Source organism: Cajanus cajan, chromosome 10 (assembly GCF_000230855.2).
Source record: "Cajanus cajan strain Asha chromosome 10, NIPB_CcT2T_4, whole genome shotgun sequence".
Lineage (NCBI taxonomy): Eukaryota > Viridiplantae > Streptophyta > Magnoliopsida > Fabales > Fabaceae > Cajanus > Cajanus cajan.
In genome coordinates, this window is record NC_138526.1 from 40,392,592 (window position 1) to 40,414,717 (window position 22,126).

The window sequence follows — 22,126 nt, forward strand, 5'->3', positions numbered from 1 at the left end:
AACTAGAAACAACATTTTTCACAACTCACACATGGAGCATTTCAAGTAGTATGAATTAACTTTCATTCCCACACTTCACTCTTATTTCATACATTATTACATTAATAATTAAGAAAAAGGCAACTTATAGGAACTACTTGGAACAACTTTGTCACAATTCACACATAGAGCATTTCAAGTAGGATGTATTGACTTTCATTCCCACATTTCACTTTTATTTCTTACATTATTACATTGATAATTAAGAAAATGGCAACTTATGGACAATACTAGGAACAACTTTATCACAACTCACACATAAAGCATTTCAGGTAGGATGAATTGACTTTCATTCCCACACTTCACTCTTATTTCTTACATTATTACATTGATAATTAAGAAATTGGAAACTTATGGATGATACTAGGAACAACTTTGTCACAACTTACACATAGAGCATTTCAAGTAGGATGAATTGACTTTCATTCTCACACTTAACTCTTATTTTTTTTACATTACATTGATAATTAAGAAATTGGCAACTTATGGATAGCATTAGAAACAACTTTGTCATAACTCACACATAGAACATTTCAAGTAGGATGATTTGACTTTCATTCCCACACTTCACTCTTATTTGATATTATACTCACTAGTATGTAGCATTATGATAGTGTGTCTTCTTAAAGTTGGACAGATATATGATGTGCTACTCATTTATATGTGATAGTGCTTCTTGTATTGGTGCTAATTGATGCACATAGGATCGACAAGTAGTGTAGAGATGTAATCTTTCATTAGTTCTGAATTTGTGAATTTATCCTCGAAGTCCGCATATAAAAAGTGAAATGAACGTGCCAAATTAACTACACAATCAAGCACAAACTTTGGGATATTTGACTTGAAACATTCTTCATTTATAACCTTCCAACAATCTTCAATGTCATTGAGAATTTTGTTATAAGCCTCTATTTGAGAAAAGCCATATTGTTTCATGCAACATTCGATGGCTGAAGCAACATGTACTCTTTGCTGCTCAAACTATTAACCAAAGCAAATAATTTTTTTTAACTAAGGATCATAATAATTCTCAATATTTATTAATTAAGCCAAATCTAATCACACATATATCCTCTTCTTTGAAGAATAAATAATTATGGATATATATATATATATATATATATATATCAAATAAATAATATCAAATAACTAATTTCAATTTGAAATGAATTGATACCTTGTGTGAGCCTATGTCATCCAAGAATCTGCCAATAATTGATGCAGCTTCAATGATTTTTGAATCACTGAAAATCCAATCAAAAGCATCCTTTGTTGCAAATTCTCCTGGGCCAATAAATGATGTTACAAGTAAAGGTATACCAGTGGTTAAGATTCCATTAACTTTATATTCATTATATGTTGGAATGTAACTCTTATCCAGCCATTTTGCTTCAACCATATAGCCTTTTGTGAGGGACATAATCTGCAAGTAAAATAACCAATATACTGAATCTTGAAGAGAAAAGTATTCATTTAAGAAAACATGAATTGTGATAAACATACAGATTGTTTAAAACATGGCACCACAAAACTTGACTTTCCACTCTCTTTTGTCATCAACTCTATTTCTTCACACAACTCTACAAGCTTGTCAAATACTACTTTCATGCACTGTGGAAGAGATTCAATGAGACTAATATCCCATCTGAAATTTAAAAAGAAAAAAATTATTGACAAAAACTTTAAGTACTAGCTAAAAGTAAATAATGATGTTTTTAAAGTCATTTTCTCTTGACTATATATATAATGTGTGAAATGCATCAACCTCAAAATTGCTTCTGTGAAGAGTTCAAGTTCTTGAATTGTGCCATAAGCATCATAAGCATCATCTAGAATAGTCGCAAAAGCAATTGCTTTTCCCGCAAACATTCTCCCATTGCTATGTTCTGGCATGTGGGACATTGTCAATGACCAAAGATAGGACTCCACCAATCTATCTCTAGCAAAAGGGACCCTTTTCATAAAGTTTGATTTTTTCCAAGACCTATGAAGAAAAAAAAAACTACACCTTAACAATTTAAATAAAGTTAATTTACGTTTTTAATGAATGTTGTCACTATAAGGAAAATAAATTTAAAGATAAGGGACTTACTTGGTGATACTACCAATTTCTTTTTGATGCATTTTTTGAAGAATGTTGAAATCTACTTTTGCAAAGGTTAGCAAAGTTTCGTTATGGGAAGAATCTTGTTCATAGAGAGTCATGTGATACCTTGCCTCAAACCTAAGTACATTCTTGTTAAAAGGTTGCCTTAAGCAATGATTGATTTGTGCTGCAAGAGATGGGCTAGCTTGGTTGGCCAATAATTTAAGATGAGTTTTTGAGAAGTCCCAAGCTTCTTCCAATATATCATCTTCATGAGTTCTTAGATGTGCAGCTTCATACAAGCTGCACAAACCTTGAATATCATTGACAAGGGTTTCATTGAAGTTTCCTTGCTCATTTTTGAATTTGTTAAATATATCTGCTCAATTAATAAATATATAAGAAATAATAGTTATTTAATGACTTTAATATATAGGAATATATAGTGTATTTATCCTTATAATCTAAATATGAATGACAAGTTTTATACATACTTGGTGAAATTTGATATCCTTGTTGTCTAAGTATACGAAAGAGTAGAGCAAGAGAGTGATAATCAGCATCTTCACCAATATTCTTAATTTTTGCAAAAGTGCTAGAAATTTGTTCCAATGTTTGCTTAATTTCTTGTTGAAAATGATAGGATATACCAAAACGTTGGAGTAAGTCAATAAAACCTAGTTTTTGTATGATACTTTGATTGATTGATGACTGAAACATTGTTTTCACCTCCTCTTTTAGTGTTTGGGCTTGTTGCTTTGCACTGTCACTAACTTCCTGCAAACATTGTCAATTAATATATAGCATTTAATAAAGTTATATGTTTATCTTTGTAATATACATGTTTCTTATGTTATTAATTTCTACCAAAATACTTTTTCAATGTCCTCTTAAGAGTTTATATGGATAAATTTCTACAGAAGTACTTTTAGGAAAAAAGGCAAGAAGATTTTTTTTTATCCATAAACTAAAATTAGTTTGTGTATAAATTAAAATATGATTTTAAAGAAGTAAATAGGAGAAGGTCTTTACAAATTAACTTTTAATAAACTAGTTTTAACTTATAAAAAAGCTTTTTTTTTCTTTTTTCTCTTAAAAGCGCTTTTGAATAAAAATATCAAAACAAATATAACTCAACTTAATTAGTTAAACTCCGATACACAAAAACTGCAGTTAGGTAGGATGGATGCTCTAAAAATGTGCAGTCTCTTTTATTATTGGCTTTTCTCCTCTATTCCTTCCCTTTGGTAAGACATATTATAAGTCTATAAAAATAAAATAAAATAGTGAATCAAACCTGTTAACATCATTTATAAGATTTAATACTTATTTCAAATCTTATACATTTAATAATTTTTTTGTATAATAAAAATTTAATTGACTCAACCGTTGAATTATATGATATTATACTTAAGATCGTGGATATCAAATTTCACATAATTTCAAATTTATTTAGTAGTTCATATCACATCGTATTATTTTAACGTATAATGTGATATTTAAAATATTTATAAATATCTATCCTTGGATAACATATATAAAAAAATTCCAATCATGTGAAATTTGATATATGTGATATATAATATAATATAATTCAACGGTTGAATCGATTAAATTTGTATCATACAAAACAAAATATTAAATGTATAAAATTTGGTGTAAGTTTTTTTACTTAACATAGTGTCAACAAATCTTAATTATAAATTAATACTCTAGTTTATTTATATAAAAAAATCAAAATTTACTCAAAATCTGCAGTAGTTAGCACTCACCTAATTAATTATTGAGCTTTTGTGTATGTGTGAAATAGATTCACATACTTTAAGAGTTACAAAGTATACATTGAATTTTAAGAATCGAACCATTAAATTAAAAGTTCTCAATGAATAAATCAAGTTTACAAATTTGTACATAATTTGAAAATTATTTGATATTTTGTTATATTATTATAATATCAAATAGATTTTATGAATATATGTCCATTTAAATTAACGTAACAAAATATCAAATAATTTTTGAATTTTATAAAAATTTGTAAATTTATCTATTCATTAAGAACTTTATGTTTAATGATTTAATCGTTATAATTAAATTTATATAATGAGTTATTGAGTGAAATAATTTTACCAAGATTCACTCTTTAAATAAATGGATGACTCTCCTACACACATAGCAACTACCACCATTGTCACAATCACTATCGTCACCATTGTCACCACTTCACTACCATAAAATAAAATAAAATTGTAGTTAACAATAGTTGTACGTAGTGGTGGTGATGGTGATGTCGACAATAATAAAGGTAATTATAATAGCAACATGTGTAGTAGTTTTATCTATAGTCTTTTAATTTAAACCGTTTATTTTAATTTAAAGGTTGAGATTGAGTATTTTCTTTCTCATATAAAAATAATATTCTTATAATATACATGTGCATATATATATATATATATATATATATATATATATATATATATATATATATATATATTCACACACTTACATGAATGTATGTGTGTGTCTATTCATTAACATAATTTTTAGAGGGAGTAAATTAGCAAGCTACACTAGAAGAGAATATTTTAAAAATATATTATAGTTATAACTTGCTAATATATTCCTTCTAAATATGAATTATGTGTGTATGCATGTGTGTATGTGAGAGAGAGATTTGCTAACTTACATCAAGCATTTACTAACTTACACCAACTTTGTTTTCAGAAATTGTAACTATAATTTGTTAGCATATTCTTTCTAAAAAAAGGTATTTGTAAGTTAGCAAACCCTATGTCTATATATATATATATAAAATAATAATGTACCATTGATTCAGAAGCATATTGAAGGAAAGTATTTCCCCATATGCTAGGAGTGAAATTGGCGGAAGGTCGCTTGACATCAGACACTGCAAGTGCTGAAGCTGCAATGGACATCTTTGCTTTATACAAACTGCTCTTTAATTTCTATGGAAAAGAGTGCGTAGCTTATTGATGAAACACCCAAACATCTAGCTACATATTTATATTCTTAAACCAGCTTGCATGTGTGAAATATATCCACTAACTTATGGTGAAAAAATTAAGGTAATTTAATGCATTTAAGTCATTAAATTTATAATAAACTAAATTATAATACGTATACATTTAAATGCATTAAATTATTTTAATTTTTTTATTTTAAATTATGACATGCGCACATTTAAATGCATTAAGTTATTTTAAATTTTTTTTTTGCCATAAAATTAGAAGTTCCAAATATAACGACCATTCATGACCGTCACACTACGAACAACGCAACTATCTCCAGTCTATCCCTGTCCTGCTCCCATACAACGTATGATCATCGCAGTCCAAATCACATGGAAACATGCAAGGGTAAGCTAGAGACAATACAACTCATAATAACTTAATATGCAACATAACAACTATACATCTAAACATCATTTCAACTTTAAACAACACAATCAACTCATAATTTACAATTCAATCATCATAAAATAATATCTTTTCAACACATGGCATATATCAACCTTATCAACTTAATTTCAACTAACTTCAACAATATCATAGATCAACACACAACTTGTAAACAAATAAGCAACTTACAACATAACAGCACTATCATCATTCTCAACAAGGTCAACATACAACACAATTACAGCTTAACAACACAACAACATATGTACTACTCATATCAACAACAAATCAACTCATTAACAACTTATGCGTCGTCACGCATTTCGACTCGGAGATCTCCTACAACATGGTAAGTAGTCTAAGTGGCTAGGTCCTACCGAACCGACAACACAAAAAACAAGGATATCAATCCACAACACGATAATGGTTTCTCAGACTTTGCCACTTAAAAAAGGAAATATAGTACTCGGTTAGGAACTAAGTTCCTGACTTCGTACTTTACTCAAATTGGCCACTTATAATCGGTATAGGTCGACCTGACCCCTATACCGTGGTCGCTTTATAATCGATATAGCTCGACCTTGCCCCTATACCGTGGTCGCTTTATAATCGGCGGTATAGCTCGACCTTGCCCCTATACCGTCGCTTTGTACACGTGTGTCTCGACCTTGCCCACACACGGGATCAACTAAGTCCTAGAGGAGAACAACACAACGACCACTCAAGGGATAACTTCCCAAGGAGGGTTTTTCAACAAATTGGGCTCTCAGAGCACCACAACTATCTCAATCCACACAATGGGATGGGCAACTTCGAAAACATCTCTCCTAGTCTTAGTGATCAACAACTTATCATCACAGCTTAATCAGCTTACAACTCAACAACACAGCTTTACAGCAATAGGTATCATAACAACTTTACAACAATAAGCATCTTAACAACTTTACAACAATAAGCAACTTAACAACTTTACAACAATAAACAATTTAACAACTTTACACCAATAGGGACCTTAACAACTTTACAGCAATAAGCAACTTAACAATTTTACAGTAATAAGCATCTTAACAACTTTACAGCAATAAGCAACTTAACGACTTTACAGCAATAAACAACTATAGTCATCAATCTCAACTTTAACAACCTTAAACAACATAGCAACTTTTCAACTCATCAACTTTCAACTTAAACAACATGGTATATCAACACAACAACTCATCAACGTTATTTAACAACACATTTTAACAACACAACATCTCATTTCAATTCCATTTTCATCATGAAAGCATCACCAACAACATCATTAATAAATATTTAATCATATATTAGCAACACACAATATTTTCATCACCTAACACAACTCATACTAATCAACCTAAGTACCCAAATGAGCTCCCAACTAACATACAACCGACAACTTTACAATCTAGCTTCCCTTACCTGAAGATTGAGTCAAAATAGCCAAGAACTGAGAAGAAGCGGAATTCCTTTTCCGAAACTCAACCAGGGACTTCAATCCACCCAAAGCAAGCTTCCTAATCCAGAGTCCTTCTCTCTAAAAACCTTCATTTTCCTCAAATGCCAACAACCTCTATTTATAGAAGTCTGAACTGGCCAGAACGACCCGCTCCAAATCCGGAACGGCCCGTTCTAGGCTCCTTCATTATGCGTAAAATTCACATGCAGAACAGCCTGTTCAGAAACTAGAACGGTCCGTTCTAAAATCGGAACGACTCATTCTGGAGGGGAATTTAACTCACAATGACCATTGTAGAACGGCCCGTTCCAGTCCAAGATTCAAAGGCGTAGCCCAGAACGGGCCGTTTCCAAACTGGAACGGTCCGTTCCAAATCCAGAACGTCCCGTTTCAGTCTACTAACTACGTTGCACCAAATCCGTATATGTACATGTGTTGGTCGTTTTTGACACTCATTTATGATGTCTATTAATTTATTAAGTGAATAATGCAAAACAACATTTATTAGTTAGTTTAAAAATAATGCTCAATTTTCCACTCTGCCGGCTGAAATGACAAAGAAAATTCATGGAAGTGTCTGCATGAGGTGGATTTGGTAATAAAAATAATCATTTCTACCCAATATTATTTAGATATTTCATATTCTGTATGTGGGAAAAGCATATACCGAGATATAATTAAAAACAAATATTTTCCTAAATACCGATGACATAATTTTTTCTTTTATAAATGATGATATAAATCTATTGAGTTGTTGGGTTAAAAGAATTATAAATGACAGGAAGTAATAAAAGTTACTTATGTGTAGTAACATTTTTTTAAAAGAATGTTATAAAATAACCTATGTAACATTTTTTTACTCGATATAAAATTTTAATTTTAAAAATAATTAAAAAGAATAATATTAAAATATAAAATGTTATTCTATCTATAATAATATTTTTCAAAAAAAATATTATAAAATAACTAATTTATTTAATATATAGTAATATTTTAACAAATGTGAGAAAGAAACTGTTATTAAATAATTAAAATGTAGTAATGACAAGAGTCATTGATAACTCTTTGTCCACTTTCCTTTTTCTTCTAATCACTAGTCAGTCTTTTGAACGACCCGATCAATCCTCTATTAGCTAACAATTCTTAGCAATTTTACTTTTACTTCCTGTCATTTATAATTCTTTTAACTCAACAACTCAATAGATTTATATCATCATTTATAAAAAAAAAAAAAAAATTATGTCATCGGTATTTAGGAAAATATTTGTTTTTAATTAAGATGGGCGGGTAGAAGGACACACTATTCCAAACTAAAGAAAAGAAATTAATAGAGTAAGGTTGATGAGAAATTTCAATGCTGCTTTATAAGTGCTCAAAAGAACAAGTTCATTGCTGTTAGAAATTTGAAGTTTAAGATTTTCCATACATCAACAACCCATGATAGTTTCATGGTTCAGTTTTTTTACCCTCTTTAATTTGTTGTGTTCTTTCTTCATTAATATGTGAGTTTTAGTTTTGGTTTCATGATGGCATGTTCTCAGGACTGTGTAGAGAAATTGTGATGTCTAAGATAATTTTTAAAGATAAAATACAATACAAAGTATTGATTTTTATATTAAATTTTTAGTTTCTTCGGTTACAAAATCATTTATTAATTTTTTTTATAGTAATCATTTAATTTTTAAATATCAGAAGCGTGATTTTTATTTAATATTTTATATTACTAAAATTCTATATAGGATAAGAATAAAATAAATAAATAAATCATAAGCATAAATAAATAATTATTACAAATTAGAAAATAAAAGGAAATTTGAAAACTACAAAGTGATTATAATTTATTTTGAAACTTTATAAATAAATTTATTGTCTAAACTACTGGAAAAAATTAAAATAAAAACTGAAAAGTTGTTATAATTTATAAAACTGGCGATTGAAAATTACTCCAAAGTCCAAACATGCAATTTGTTTTTTTCACACATGTAATATACTTTTTTTAAAACAATCCATTTTGAGACACAATTAGACATTAAATGTGGACACCTCTTCTAACAGAAATTCAAACCTTGTTTTCTCATATTGCAAGAGATTAATCCTTTTTACACTAAACCCAACTTTGGTTGGTAAAAGTATTGGAACATATTTACTATTTATAGAATAAATCTTACACAATGTTTGGTAAGGTGAGACATAAAAGAAAGAAAAGCTATGTTTATAAACTCTTGTTGTTCGTTTCAATTTTTTATAAGAAATAAAGAGGAAAATGAAGGGGTAAAAACTTAATTTTATCTTATGTTAATTTTGGTCTAGTATTGAAAGAATTTGAAAAGGAAAAAAGAGAATTTAAAATATTTTAAGTAAATAAACATAAATAAAAAAAATTAAGTAGATAAAATAAAACATTTTCATCATTTTATTCATTATGTTTTTTATTTATCCTTTTGTTGATGTTTATTTTGTAAGAGAAAAACTACTTATACAAATGATAAATGATGAAATAAAATTAAGTTAACCACTAACCCTAGTGATTAAGTGGGAAAAGGATTGAGATAATTAAAAGTATAAAAATTTATGTTTAGTCTTAATTGCGATCATCTTTGTAATCTTTCTTATTTTTATTTAAAAACAAAAATAATTTAAGTGTTTTAAAACTATCACAACCATTAAATAGAGAGATTAGATAAGCGAATATTAATACAACGTTAAATGGTTGACATAAAATAATAATAATAAGCATTAAAACTAATAAATAATGAGCAATAGCATCAAACAGCTCCAATTTTTTGACTTTTATATATATATATATATATATATATATATATATATATATATATATATATAATTGTAATTTGTGTCAAAAGTGCCGGATGCACATCAACACTATTTTCAAAAATTATTTTTATTATTTATTTATTTAATAAACACATTTGTTTTTTTGACAGATTTAACAACGGCCCAATTTCTAGTTTTATTTTTATAGGGTTTAGGCCTAAAAAATATATATTCATAATTTATTTCTTTATGTGTTTCTTTTATGTGTTTAGACCTAAAACCTAAACACATAAAGAAACTTTGTCATTTTTTTTATTCTTTGCCTTCTCATATATATATATATATATATATATATATATATATCACTAGTGAAAAAGAGATTTTTAAAATCGGTTATTTTTAACTTTTAAAATCGGTTTCGTAACTGATTTTAAAAGAGTCAAGTTGGTTAAATAACCGATTTTAAAAGTTAATTTTTAAGATTGGTTGTTTTATAACCGATCTTAAAAGCTTGGGTTTTGAAACAAAACTAAACTAGAATGGGCTGTTCCAAAATTGGAACGGACCGTTCCAGGTTGTTAAAAAGGCCTAAAATTATAATATGGAACGGACCGTTCTAGGATAGTTTGGAGTAAGTTAAAACCAATCCAGAACGACCCGTTCTGCAACTCTGCAAGGAGAACGGGTCGTTCTCCTTTTAGAACGAGCGTTTTCCTTGCAGAACAGTCCGTTCTCCTTGCAGAACGGTCGTTCCAGATTCGAAATTTGCCCAAAATGAATCTGCAACGAAAATAGAGACAATAGAAGAGCATGAAAAGATGAAAAGAGACACGAGAAGAGCATGAAAAGAAGAAAATAAAAACGACAACAAAATTTACCTTTTGGGAGACTTTAGAAAATGAGAGCGCGAGAGAGTAAAAAAAGGAATGAAGGGAAAGATTAAAGAGAATGAGAATGGAGGAAAATATAAAAGGTTTCTGATGATACTTTTAAAATCGGTTATTTAAGAATCGATTTTGTATATAAAATCGGTTCTTAAATAACCGATTTTAAAGATAGCACTTTTAAAATCGCTCATAAAATAATTGATCTTAAAAGTACTTTTAAGATCGGTTATTTTATGACCGATCTTAAAAGTTATGTCTGATACAACTTTTAAGATCGGTTCTTTTATAACCGATCATAAAAGTTGTGTTAGACATACCTTTTAAGATTGGTCATAAAACAACCGATCTTAAAAGTATTCATATTATTTACAAAATTGCTACTGCGTCACTTTTAAGATCGGTTACCTTGTAATCAATCTTAAAACTCCGATTTTAAATCCAATTTTTGCACTAGTGTATATATATATATATATATATATATATATATATATATATATATATTTGTTTATAGTCTTAATATTTTGACAATCAATTTTCATTTTTTTTGTCATAATTGTTTTTCATTTTTTTATACCTAAGATGTCACATAATACTTTTATGTTAATTGTAAATTAAAGTCTGTATATTGGCATTTTTTTTTTGGGTCTTTTCTTTATACAAATATGTGCAGCATCTTCTAGACGTTTTGGTTGCTGGAAAATATGCTCGCATGTGCCTTGAATGTATTTTTGGTGTTATATTCATTTGCGGCTTGGTTTGGGAATCTATTCCATAAAAATTCTAAAACTAAAAAAAAAAGCCTCTTAAACCTAACTCTCAATTTTTTTAAAAATAAATTATACTCTTTTGGGCCTTTGAATCTTAGAACCTGAGCGTTCCCTATTGATGCTATAATTAATTATATCGGACAATTTTGCAACATCTAGCTAAGAGTATAACATTTTAAATTTTCTAAAATCATTAAAATAATATTTTATTAATTAAAGAAATTTTTAATTAAATAATAACTATTTACAAAATGGTTTTGTATAAAAATTATTAGAGAAGTACATCTAAATATTTTTATTGAAAAGTTAAGGGAGAGTTAAGTTTTTATAAATCAGGTTACTTATTTTTTATTTTCGTGTTTCTCACTTTTACCTTTTATACATACACTTTAAAGAATTGATAAGAGAACCTAGGTTTGTGGGAGGTTATCTTGGAGATCCACAAACCTAGGTTCTAGATGTGGGATGTATGTTAGGTAGTAGGATTAGTTCTCAATCCCTTCTTTGTTGCTTATATTGTATGAAGCAGGTTTTTCTAATTAATTGTATTGTGTTTTTTGTCTTCTCTATGCTTCCTCATTGTTTTCTTTGATGTTGTGTATTTGTTTGTCTTTAATTTTGTAATTGAGCTTGTAATTGTGAATTTTATATTATCCCTGAGTTCTCGTGAGAACCGTAAGGGACTTTTATTTTAGTTTAGTTTAATTTATTTTAATTAATATTTCTTTTAGTTCACTAAACTAGATAATAGTTTAATTTAGTTTAATTAATATTTATTTTAGTTCAATTTAGTTTTGTGAATTATTTATTATAATTTAGTTTAGTTTTTTTTTAGTTTAGTTCAATTTAGTAATTTGAATATTCTTAGTATGTAAGATATACAAAACACAGTCCAAGAAAAGAATGAAGAGAGCCTGTAGGAGCATATAGGTACTTGCTAGGGCGTCAACCTTAAGCGTCAGGGGCTCTCTTGTAACTATCACTTACAATTATGACCCGCCTAGTAGTGCACCTAGGCAATATCATTTCTTGGCTTCCTATTCTGTTCTAAGTCTGATATGGAATTGAGATATAAGGGAGATTGGAGCTTTAATTTACTCAATATCTATTATCTAGTGCAGGGGCAGCCTGTAAAATTAATGGAGTATGTCACTATTTTATATATAGAATGTAACCTATTATATCAAATGCTTAAGTAAATAGTTTCTGGACTAGCTCTAAACAATGATTTGTATATAAGTTTTGGTATTTCTTGTACCATTCTAATATATCTCTTTTGTTGATTAAAAAAAAAACTGAATTATGATTAAAAAAAAGCTAACTAAATATCCTACAAAAATTGAACAAATAATAGATATATATATATATATGAATTAAAATAATTAAACATTATTATATTGGTAACTAGATAATCGGCAACAAATGGAAAATACTACAAACAACATTTGTCACAAACTAACACATAGAGCATTTCAAGTAGGATGAATTGACTTTCATTCGCACACTTCATTCTTATTTCATATTTATTTATAGTCGCTAGTACGTAGCATTATGATAGTACTCTTCTTTAAGTAGGAAGGATATATGATGTGTTATTCTCATTTATATGTGATATAGCTTCTCGTACTGGTGCTGATTGATGCACACAGGATCCACAAGCAGTGTAGAGGTTTGATCTTTCATTAGTTCTGAATTTGTGAATTTATCCTGGAGGTCTCCATATAAAAAGTGAAATGAACGTGCTAAATTAACCACACAATCAAGTGCAACCTTTGGAATATCATTTGACTTGAGACATGCTTCATTTATAATCTTCCAGCAATTTTCAACGTCATTGAGAATGTGGTCATAGGCCTCTGTTTGAGAAAAACCATATTGATTCATGCAACATTCGACAGCTGAGGGAGTGTGTACTCTTTGTTGCTCAAACTATAACCAAAACAAATAAAAAAGTTCAATTAGGAACCACAATAATTCTCAATATTTATTAATTAAGCCAAATCTAATCTCGTATATATTTGTCTTTGGTGAATAAATAATTATGGGTGGATATATGTATATGTGAAATCAAATCGCTAATTCTAATTTGAAATGAATTCATACCTTATGGGAGCCTATGTCACCCAAGAATCTACCAATTACTGATGCAACTTCAATGATTTTTGAATCACTGAAAATCCAATCAAAAACATCTTTTGTTGCAAATTCTCCTGGGCCAATAAATGTTGTTAGAAGAACAGGTATACCAGTTGTTAAGATTCCATTAACTTTATATTCATTATATTTTGGAATGTAACCCTCATGACACCATCTTGCTTCAACCATATAGCCTTTTGTGAAGGTAAAAATCTGCAAGTAAAATAACTAATATACTGAATCCCGTAGAGAAAAATATTCAATTAAGAAAATATGAATTAGGATAATCATACAGCTTGTTTAAAATATGGCACCACAAAACTTGATTTTCCACTCTCCTTTGCTTTGTCACATATACATATATCCACCCATAATTTTTTATTCACCCAAAGACAAAAATATCCGAGATTAGATTTGGCTTAATTAATAAATATTGAGATATTGAGGTAAAATAGAAGAAGAAATTATTGACAAAAACTTTAAGTCACTGGCTAAAAGTAAATCATGATGTTTATAAAATCATTTTTCTGTTATATATATATATATATATATATATATATATATATAATTTGTGAAATGAATCAACCTCAAAATTGCTTCTGTGAAGAGTTCAAGTTCATGAATTGTGCCATAAGCATCATAAGTATCATCTAGAATAGTCATAAAAGCAATTGTTTTTCCTGTCATCATTCTCCCTTTGCTATGTTCTTGCTTGTAGGACATTGCCAATGACCAAAGATAGGACTCAACCAACCTATCTCTAGCAAAGGGGATCCTTTTGACAAAGTTTGATTTTTTCCGGGACCTATGCAAAAAAAAAAAAAAAAACTACACCTTAATAATTTAATTTACTTTATTAATTTTTTTATGAATGTTTTCACTATGGGGAAAATAAATTTTAAAAATAAGGGACTTACTTCGAGATAATACCAATTTCCTTTTGATGCATTTTTTGAAGAATGTTGAAATCTACTTTTGCAAAGGTTAGCAAAGTTTCATTATGGGAAGGATCTTGTTCATAGAGAGTCATGTGATACCTTGCCTCAAACCTAGGTACATTCTTGTTAAGAGGTTGCCTTAAGCAGTGATTGATCTGTGTTGCAAGAGATGAGCTTACTTGGTCGACCAATAATTTAAGATGAGTTTTGGAGAAGTCCCAAGCCTCTTCCAATATATCATCTTCATGAGTTCTTAAATGTGCAGCTTCATAAAAGCTACACAAACCTTGAATATCATTGGCAAGGATTTCATTGAAGTTTTCTTGCTCATTTTTGAATTTGTTAAATACATCTGCTCAATTAATAGATATATAACAAACAATAATTATTTAATAAAGGCATATATAGTGTATTTTTTTCTTATAATCTAAATATGAATGAAAAGTTTTATACATACTTGGTGAAATTGGATATCCTTGTTGTCTAAGTATACGAAAGAGTAGAGCAAGAGAGTGATGATCACCATCTTCACCGATATTCTTAGTTTTTGCAAAAGTGTTATAAATTTGTTCCAATGTTTGGTTAATTTCTTGTTGGAAATGATATGATACACCAAAACGTTGAAGTAAGTCAATAAAACTTAGTTTTTGTATGATACTTTGATTGATTGATGATTGAAACATTGTTTTCACCTCCTCTTTTAGTGTTTGAGCATGTTGCTTCACATTTTCACTGACTTCCTGCAAATACTAGCAATTAATATTTATAATATTTAATAAAGTTATAAGCTTATCTTTGTGTGTGTCTATATATATATATATATAGTGATTAAATTAATTTGTATTGTACACAGTGTTTTAAAACTCGGACCGACCCGGCTGGTCCGACCGGTTGGACCGGGAACTGGTGGTCCAGCCGGTTCGAATCTGAAGTTGGATCGGTTATGCAGTCGACCCGTTTCAAACCAGATTGAACCGGTCAATTTTCCGGTTCAACCGGTGAACCGGTGGGTCAAACCGGTTCAACCACTTTTTTTTCTTATTTTTTTTAAAAAAATTTTAAGGGACCATAAATCACAAAAATAATAATGAAAATTGAATCTCTTAATGAAAAAGCAAGGAGTCTTATTAAATATAACAATGACTACTTGTTCTAATATATTTGTTTGCAATATATACAACTTAAATAACTTTTATAGTATATTATTAATTTTAAATTATATATTTAATAATGCAATATCTATGTAAATATTACATATATTATTTTGTTATATTAATTGCAAGCATATTATATATGTACATATTATTTATATTTTTAATTTGTATTAATATACCGTTTAACATGTAATTTTTTTATGTATTTTTTTACAAAATAAAAATAAAAATAATTTTAAATAAGATAGAAAAATTGAAATTTAAAATAAGATATGAATTTATTAAAATTTATAAGTATAAAATATATTTAATATAAATATTTTTTAATAAAAATTGAGTCATGCGGTTCAACTAGTGACCCACCGGTTCAACCTTTGACCCACTGACCCAGTACCTTAACCGGTTCGATGACCGGTCCGGTTTTTAAAACTATGATTATACATGTTTCTTTTTTCTTTTTTATAAATTTCTACCAAAATACTTTTCCAATGTTCTCTTAAGAGTCTGTTTGGATAAAAAAAAAATTAGAAACTCTTTTAGAAGAAAAAAATAATTAGAAAAAAAAAAATAAATAAAACCTTCTCTATAAACTAAAATTAGCTCATGCATAAATTAAAAGTATGATTTTAAAGAAGCTAACCTATCATAAGCTAATTTTAACTTAAAAAAGCTCATTTCATTTTCCCTTCTTGTTTTTTCATCTTAAAAGTGCTTGTGGAGAAATTTACCCAAACAAGTCTTAACTTAATTAGTTAAACTCTAAGACGCAAATATTACAATCACATAGGATGGATCCTCCAAGAATTAATGTGCAATGTCTCTTTCTCATTGGCTTTTCTCATCTATTCATTCCCTTCAATAAGACATATTATAAGTCTCTCAATAAAAATAAAATAAAATAATGAATCAAGATCCATTGACATCAGATTATAGGTATTAGTCTAAAAACTTATATCAAATTTTATACATTTAATAATTTTTGGTATAATACAAATTTAATCAATCCTATCATTGAATTATGTTATATTATAATCAAGATCATATATATCCAATTTCACATGATTCCAAGCTTATTTAGTTGTTCATCATATTGCTTTATTTTAATATGTAATATGATATTTAATTTAAAATATTTGTAAATATCTATTTTTGGATACATATATAGAAAATTTCAAAGCATGTAAAATTTGATATATATAATCTTGAATATAATATTACATAATTCAACAATTAGATCGATTAAATTTGCATCATACAAAAAATTATTAAATATAACAGATTTTATATAAATTTTTAGACTTATACCTAATGTCAACAAATTTTGACACTAAATTAATAGAGAAATTTATTTATAAAAAAAAATCAAAGTCTACTCAAAGTTTGCGGCAACATACACTCCCCTAAATAAAGATTGAGATTTTCATAATATATATTTTTTAACATATTTCTTCTTTTACATGTGAATTAGGTATGTGTGAGGAGGGATCCACTTATATCAAGAGTAAGTCTACCTATATTTACTTTACTTAATAATTCATATTCCGCATAAAATTTTAATGATTTAATTGTTGAATTAAAAGTTCTTAATATATAAATGATGTTAAATTTTTTTTTAAAAAAATTTAAAACTATTTGATACTTCGTTTAATTAATTCAAATCAATATAGAAAATATTTTTATGATTATCCATCAACTTGAATTAATGAAATGAAGTATCAAATAATTTTTAAAATTTTTTAAAAATTTGCAGACTTGATCTATGCATTTAGAACTTTTAATTTAATGATTGGATTGCTGAAATTTGATGTAGAATATGAGTTGTTGAGTAGAGTAAGTCTACTAAGACATACTCTAAAAGTAAGTGAATATATATATATATATATATATATATATATATATATATATATATATATATATATATATATATATATATATATATGAGAGAGAGAGGGGGGGGGGGGGGGGGCGGGGGGGGGGGGGGGGAGAAGAGGTGTGATCAAAGGTAAAATTACTTTACTCAATAATTCATGATATATGTTAAATTTCAATGATCCAACAGTTAAATAAAAAGTTCTTAATGTATTGATCAAATTTATAAATTTAAAAATTTTCTTGAAAACTATGGTGACAATAGTGGTAGTGGTAATGATGACAACAGTGATAAATGTAATTACAATGGTGACGGTGTAGTAGCTTTATTTATAATCTTTTATTCTAAACCATTTATTAATATGTGTGTGTGTAATTTACATCAACCTATTTTATGGAAGGAGTAAATTAGCAAACAACACCTTAGCATTTTAAAAAAGAAGTGTGTATATATGTTAACAAGTCCTATAAGCATTTGCTAATTTTACACCAACTTCTTTTTTAGAAGTTGTATTTATAACTTGTTAACCTTTCTTTCTAAAAGAAAATAAGTAGTTGTAACTTGTAATATATATATGTGTGTGTATAGACACACATAAACACTATATTAAATTTTAACGATGTAACTGCTAAATTAAAAGTTTTTAATGCATATATCAAGATTTTAAATTTTTTTAAAATTTTGAAAACTATTTGATACTTCGTTTCATTAATTCAAATTGATGGATAATCATAAAAGTATTTAATACATACATTGATTTGAATCTATATAATAAAGAATAATACAGTTTTAAAAGTTTTAAAAATTTATAGACTTGATATATACATTAAGAAATTTTAATTTAACCATTGAATCGTTGAAATTCAACATAAATGATAAGTTATTGTGTGAAATTTTTTTACTAATAGTTACTCTTGAAATAATTTGATTATTCCTTATATATATAAACTATATAAGGAGGGATTCATTTACTTTAGGAGTAGGTCTATCTAAACTTATTTCATTCAATAATTCATGTTCTATATCAAATTTCAATAATTCAGCTGTTGAATTTAAAGTTCTTAATGCATAGATCAAGTTTACAAATTTTAAAATTTTTTGAAAAGTATTTGATACTTCATTTCATTAATTCATATTGACATATAAAATAATTTTATGATTATTCGCCAATTTGAATTAATGAAACGAAACATCAAATAATTTTTAAATTTTTAAAATTTACAAATTTAATTTATGTATTAAAAATTTTAAATTCAATAATTAAATCGTTAAAATTGATATAAAACATGAATTATTAAATAAAATAAATTTAAACAGATTTATTATTAAAATAAATAAATCTCTTCGATATATATTTTATAATGAAGATAAAATTTAAATTAAATATCATATAATATACTCAAAGCCTTACCATTAATTAGAGTGATCGCAATAGATATATGCGAACCAGCCAGCTAGACTGATTCAAGATTTCAAGGTTAAAACAATATAATATTTTATATTAAAATTCAAACAAATCATAATACCTATGTGAATGCGCGTAACTATAAAATATGAGAAAATTGACTATTCACTAAGAGTGTAAAATTATTTTACACGATTATTCGATTAACTACAGATTCTTTATGAACTTATCAATTAATTATTCGATTACAGTTACTTTGAAATCTTGGTACCAATAATTTGATATGAATTGACAGTGTAAAATATGGATGCATGGTTAGTAGGGTAATACCAAAGACTCTGAATCATATTGAAGGAAAATATCCTCCCAAATGTTTGGAGGAAAATCTGCCCGAGGTCGTGCGATGTCAGGTACTTCAATCTGGGTGGAAGCTGCAAGTGCCATCTTAATTACTACCTTTCAACAGGTTTCTTCTAAGGAAAAAGGCTTTGTTTTGTATGCGATTTTGTGCCAAATAAGTGTTTTGTTGGGACTATAAATACATGCTTGGACACATATGTTGATTGGGTCACGAGTGAATTGCAATTAAATTAATAAGTAATTAAGCAAGCATAAGATATACAAGTTGATTTTGGACGAGGCATGCAAATCTTATGGGAAAATCAACACTCTTCAAAATAATATACAATATTTAACAATATTTACAAAATCTTATGAGAATATCAACACTCTTCAAAATATATATATTTACCATCAACTTCAAAATACAATATTTAACATCAACCTCTCCTCTTACTGAAAGATACATAAATAGCTTTCGGAGTTATTTAACAATATTTACAAAATCTTATGGCAATATCAACACTCTTCAAAATATATATATTTACAATCAACTTCCAAATACAATATTTAACATCAACCTCTCCTGTTACTGAAAGATACATAAATAGCTTTCGGAGGACTGAGCCAAAAGTGAAAAAGTATAAAATAATATTATGATGCTCTCTCAATAATTTTGATCGTCGTGTTTTCGGTAAACACGTTAATTATATTATATATTTTGATTGAATATTTTCAAAAGGTTTATATTTTCTTATAGGTTGTTTCATTTTCATGTAAGTAAAATTAAACTTTCTATTAAAAATAATGGAGCGTGTGGCTAAACAGAAGTATAAGATGTGCGCAGCCAAAGATTAAAAATTTTTTTTCCAAGAAACCGCCCCTAAGCTTAAAATAAAAGTGCCACCTAACCCAGTTAAGAAAACACCAAACCTACTTCACGTTAACATGATACCCATCGAAATCAATCCTATGGAAATCCTTTAAAACCCCTCACAATAGAGATACCACTACCACCGAGACAAATACATTGGGATAATCTTTTTCATAAGTATTTACAAGAATATATATATATATATATATGGAGCATATCAAGTGAGAAGGAATTTATTATAAGAGATGAGAGGGTTAAAATATAACTCTTAGATTAATCAAGTGAGAGGAAATTAATCTAAGGGTTATATTTTAACTTTCTCATCTCTCATAATAAATTCTCTCTCACTTGATATGTTCCTTATATATATATATTAGGAAAATAAATAAAATAATTAATTTTTCATAAATTAAAATTAATTTATGTATAAATTAATTTATAAATTTCTCTTACCATAACTTCTATAAAATCTTTTATCTGAAAAAGGTGAAGCTGAAAAAACAAATAGACAAAAAATGACAATTGTTGCAAGTGGCCTTGTGATGGCAACCAAATTAAAGAAGCCATGAAGAAGCCTGGGTGCAAAATACAACAAAATTTGTTATTAACGACAATTATTTAATGACAATAATTTAATTACCGTTATATATAAAATATTAATGGCTAATATATAATAAGCACTAAAAATATATTTATATTACACTAAAATTTATTATTAGCGATAATTATTTATTAGAAAAAACTTAAGCCCCACATCGATTAGAGATAAGATAATTAAATAGTATATAAGTGAGTAATAACTATCACCTTACAGGTTCATTCTATAGGGTTGACTCTTAATTCACTATTCTAAATTGGTATCAAATCACTCATTATTACCAAATTCAGTAGTGTTATAAAACAATTAGAGAGCAACTTTCACCTATAAATCTCATATTTCTTAAAAGATAAGATAATTAAAAAATATATAAAAAAATACAACTCTCATCTTACAAATCTCATATCGAGTAGAAATAAAAAAAAGCTCACCAGAATTCGGTAACACCAACACAGGAGAAGTAGTCAACCTTCTCTTCAACTCCTCAAAGCTCCGTTCACAGGCATCTGTCCAAATAAACGGCTGCTCCTTCCTCGTCAACTGGGTCAGAGGCGCTACTATCCTAGAGAATCCTTCAATGAACCTCCGATAGTAACCCGCTAAGCCCACAAAACTCCGTATATCCGTGACAGTCCTCGGGCGTTCCCACTGCAATACCGACTCCACCTTAGCCGGATCAACAGCAATCCCCTTAGCTGAAATCACGTGGCCCAAGAACTTCACCTCATCCAACCAGAACTCACATTTTGAAAGCTTAGCATACAATTGCTTCACTTTCAAAATCTCCAACACTGTCCTCAAGTGCTCTCCATGTTCCTCCGGGGTCCTTGAATAGACTAAGATATCATCAATAAACACTACCACGAATTTATCCAAGAACGGCCGGAAGATCCTGTTCATGTAGTCCATGAACACAGCGGGGGCGTTGGTCACACCGAACGGCATCACAACATATTCATAGTGACCATACCTAGTCCTGAAAGCAGTCTTCGGTATGTCACCTTCCTTCACCCTAATCTGGTGATATCCTGACCTCAAGTCAATCTTAGAAAACACCGTCGCGCCCCTCAATTGATCCATTAAGTCATCTATCCGGGGAAGTGGATATTTGTTCTTAATGGTCAATTTGTTCAGCTGTCGGTAATCAACACACAGTCGACTACCCCCATCCTTCTTCTTTACCAACAACACAGGAGCACCCCACGGCGAAACACTCGGTCGCACCAACTGCTTTTCCAATAAGTCCTCCAACTGATCTTTCAGCTCAGCCAGCTCAGCAGGAGCCATCCTATAGGGAGCTACTGACACTGGTCCCGCACTTGGAACCAGGTCAATGCTGAACTCCATCTCCCTAACAGGAGGCAACCC

The 22,126-nt window shown here is 28.5% G+C and overlaps 2 protein-coding genes across 3 annotated transcripts; both read right to left on the reverse strand.

The window, feature by feature from the left end:
* Positions 1-172: 172 nt before the first annotated feature.
* On the reverse strand, positions 173-19,466 carry LOC114915488 (putative terpene synthase 2). 2 transcript variants are annotated; one of them, XM_083064953.1, is made up of 7 exons: positions 19,278-19,466; positions 14,976-15,258; positions 14,498-14,870; positions 14,167-14,385; positions 1,543-1,684; positions 1,217-1,462; positions 173-1,020 (listed from the first exon to the last, which is right to left on the reverse strand). In XM_083064953.1, exons 1-7 carry the CDS (start codon positions 19,389-19,391, stop codon positions 727-729), a joined length of 1,671 nt encoding a protein of 556 aa, XP_082921079.1. In that variant the 5' UTR covers positions 19,392-19,466; the 3' UTR covers positions 173-726. The 2 variants fall into 2 exon arrangements, with proteins under 2 accessions (XP_082921079.1, XP_082921080.1); XM_083064954.1 differs by lacking the exons at positions 14,167-14,385; positions 14,498-14,870; positions 14,976-15,258; positions 19,278-19,466 and adding exons at positions 1,805-2,023; positions 2,132-2,504; positions 2,620-2,902; positions 4,948-5,124.
* On the reverse strand, positions 12,784-13,918 carry LOC109791104 (putative sesquiterpene synthase). The gene is made up of 3 exons (XM_083066008.1): positions 13,874-13,918; positions 13,548-13,793; positions 12,784-13,373 (listed from the first exon to the last, which is right to left on the reverse strand). Exons 2-3 carry the CDS (start codon positions 13,767-13,769, stop codon positions 13,047-13,049), a joined length of 549 nt encoding a protein of 182 aa, XP_082922134.1. The 5' UTR covers positions 13,770-13,793; positions 13,874-13,918; the 3' UTR covers positions 12,784-13,046.
* Positions 19,467-22,126: the final 2,660 nt, after the last annotated feature.